Source organism: Rhinopithecus bieti, unplaced genomic scaffold, assembly GCF_001698545.2.
Source record: "Rhinopithecus bieti isolate Rb0 unplaced genomic scaffold, ASM169854v2 scaffold_4654, whole genome shotgun sequence".
Lineage (NCBI taxonomy): Eukaryota > Metazoa > Chordata > Mammalia > Primates > Cercopithecidae > Rhinopithecus > Rhinopithecus bieti.
The window spans coordinates 1,132,506-1,135,135 of NW_016804499.1; the positions used below are offsets into that span (position 1 = coordinate 1,132,506).

The window sequence follows — 2,630 nt, forward strand, 5'->3', positions numbered from 1 at the left end:
CGGAGTCTCGCTCTGTCACCCAGACTGGAGTGCAGTGGCACAGTCTCGGCTCACTGGAAGCTCCGTCTCCTGGGTTCATGCCATTCTCCTGCCTCAGCCTCCTGAGTAGCTGGGACTACAGGCCCCTGCCACCACACCCGGCTATTTTTTTTTGTATTTTTAGTAGAGACGGGGTTTCACCTTGTTAGCCAGGATGGTCTCGATCTCCTGACCTCGTGATCTGCCCGTCTTGGCCTCCCAAAGTGCTGGGATTACAGGTGTGAGCCACCGCGCCCGGCCTTTTTTTTTTGACACAGAGTTTCACTCTTGTCGCCCAGGCTAGAGTGCAATGGCGTGATCTCGGCTCACTGCAACCTCCGCCTTCTGGGTTCAAGTGATTCTCCTGCCTCAGCCTCCCGAATAGCTAAGACTACAGGCGCGCACCACCACACCCAGCTAATTTTGTATTTTTAGTAGAGATGGGGTTTCGCCATGTTAGTCAGGCTGGTCTCGAACTCCTGACCTCAGGTGATCCACCTGCCTTGGCCTCCCAAAGTGCTGGGATTACAGGTGTGAGCCACCATGCCCAGCCTCCATTCCACATTTTAAAGCCCCCATCACTCTGATTTTACACTGTATGTATCTCCAGCCCATGCAGCCAAACCTGTTTCATATCCCTCAGGAAGATGCAGGGCTTTATCGTCTTAACTCAGCTTCTTAGAGTGTGGGTCCCACAGCAGCAGTGCACCCCCAGGAGCTTGTAGGCAGGTAGCCTCAGCCCCACCCAGACCTGTTGAGGCAGAGCCTTGGTTTCATGAGCCCCTGGCTGACCCCTGTGCATAGTCAAGTTTGAGAAGGGCAGCTCCCCTGTTCGGGTCTAGCCCGTCACTTGCCTTTCTTAGGACTTTTATGTTCTCCATCTCTAAGGCAGCGGCAGCTTCAGAGCTGCACTCTGTTCTGTACAGCCCTGGACTGTATTCACACTGGGTGGGGCGGGAGAGGCTCCATCCCTCTATTCTTTGCCGGATTCACTCCTAGACCCCCTGTTTAATACAAGTGTTGGGGCTTGGGCACAGTTCCATGTGCCATTTCCTGTGCTGTGTGCATGTGGGGTAAGTTATCATACAATGTTGTTCAACCCTCTCTGGTAACCCGGATGCCTGGCTCTCTGTCTGTCCCCAGGTGGACCCCTCGACCTCATGGCTTGCAGAGTGGTTGCTGCCAGCACCCGGGAGATGGCGATGCTCATAGCTCAGGCCTTACAGACGATTAACTATGGGCGGGATGATGAGAAGTGACCGTGGCTGAGGCAAAGCTGCTCTCGAGGCCTCCCTGGGCTGCTGGGGGCTCCTGGGGAGGTGGCCCTCGTGGCCCACGCTCCCTGCCAGTGGCTCACACTCTGCCCCTGGCTACCCCAGAGGGAGCTGCCACACTACAGGGAGTGGCTGGCCTTTTAAATCCGCGTCTCTCTCACCAGGATTTGGTGTTTAGCTGTTTCTCTCTTTAATCTCACGGAGCCTTTTTCAGGTTAGTATGTGTTCCTCTGTCAGGGCCCAAACCCACATCTCCTGTGAAATACGTATTGATAATCCAATCTTGATTTTTCCCCCCCAGAATATAAATCTCAGGTAATAAGGCTTTAGAACTGCTGATAAAGCGGACTGTTCTCAGGCCCCGCCCCCAGGGTACTTCAGAATGCAATAAATCAAAGTAATGGCCCTATGTGCATGTTTCCTCTATAAGCATGTCGCCTGATTCCCAAACCACCCTGTGGCTCTCATCCACTGTTGTGGATCTGTGCTCTCAGGAAGCTTTGCGAATGAAACCCAAAGTCCAGTGTGTGCCCGCTGCTGCTGCTGCTGCTGCTGAACACCCTGAAGGCGACCCCAGTAATATCATGTGAGTGTTCAGAACCCAAGACGTGGCACAGCCAGAAGGAAACTGATCTCTGAAAGCTGCTGTTTCTGTGATCAGCTTCTTAGTTTTTGTTTGAGTCGGGGTTTTGCTCTATCTCCCAGCCTGGAGCGCAGTGGTGTGATTGCAGCTCACTGTAGTCTTGACCTCGGGACTCGAGCGATCCCCCTGCCTTAGCCTTCTGAGTTGGGACCACAGGCATGCACTACTATGCCAGGCTAATTTTAAAAAAGTTTTCAGTAGAGATAGGGTCTCACTGTGTTGCCCAGGCTGGTCTCAAGCTCCGGGGTCAAGTGATCCTCTCACCTCAGCCTTCCAAAGTGCTGGGATTGAGTCACCACACCCGGCCAATCGGGATCAAAGAGGGTCTTCTTTGTTTCTCTTTAGGAGGCAGAATTGTATGTCAGAGTAATTCTAATGAGGCTATTAACTGGCTGGCCAGTTAGCTTTCCTGAAGTTTAAGAATTGAGAAAGTCTTGGCCGGGTGCAGTGGCTCACATCCGTAATTCCAGCACTTTGGGGGGCTGAGGCGGGTGGATCACTTGAGGCCAAGAGTTTGAGACCAGCCTGGACAACATAATGAAACCCTATCTCTACTAAAAATACAAAAATTAGCTGGGTGTGGTGGTGCATGCCTGTAATTCCACCTACTTGGGAGGCTGAGGCCTGAGAATCATTTGAACCCAGGAGGCAGAGGTTGCAGTGAGCTGAGATCGCACCACCGTACTCCAGCCTGG

At 52.9% G+C, this 2,630-nt stretch overlaps 1 protein-coding gene across 2 annotated transcripts in view; it reads left to right on the plus strand.

The window, feature by feature from the left end:
- The window catches only part of IMPA2 (inositol monophosphatase 2), a 43,040-nt gene extending 41,343 nt beyond the window's left edge, over positions 1-1,697 (plus strand). For both annotated transcript variants that reach the window (XM_017868807.1, XM_017868808.1), the window contains exon 8: positions 1,162-1,697. In XM_017868807.1, the coding sequence (XP_017724296.1) occupies positions 1,162-1,277 (116 nt within the window). In that variant the 3' untranslated portion in view covers positions 1,278-1,697. The remainder of the gene's footprint in view (positions 1-1,161) is intronic.
- The last annotated feature ends 933 nt before the right edge of the window (positions 1,698-2,630 follow it).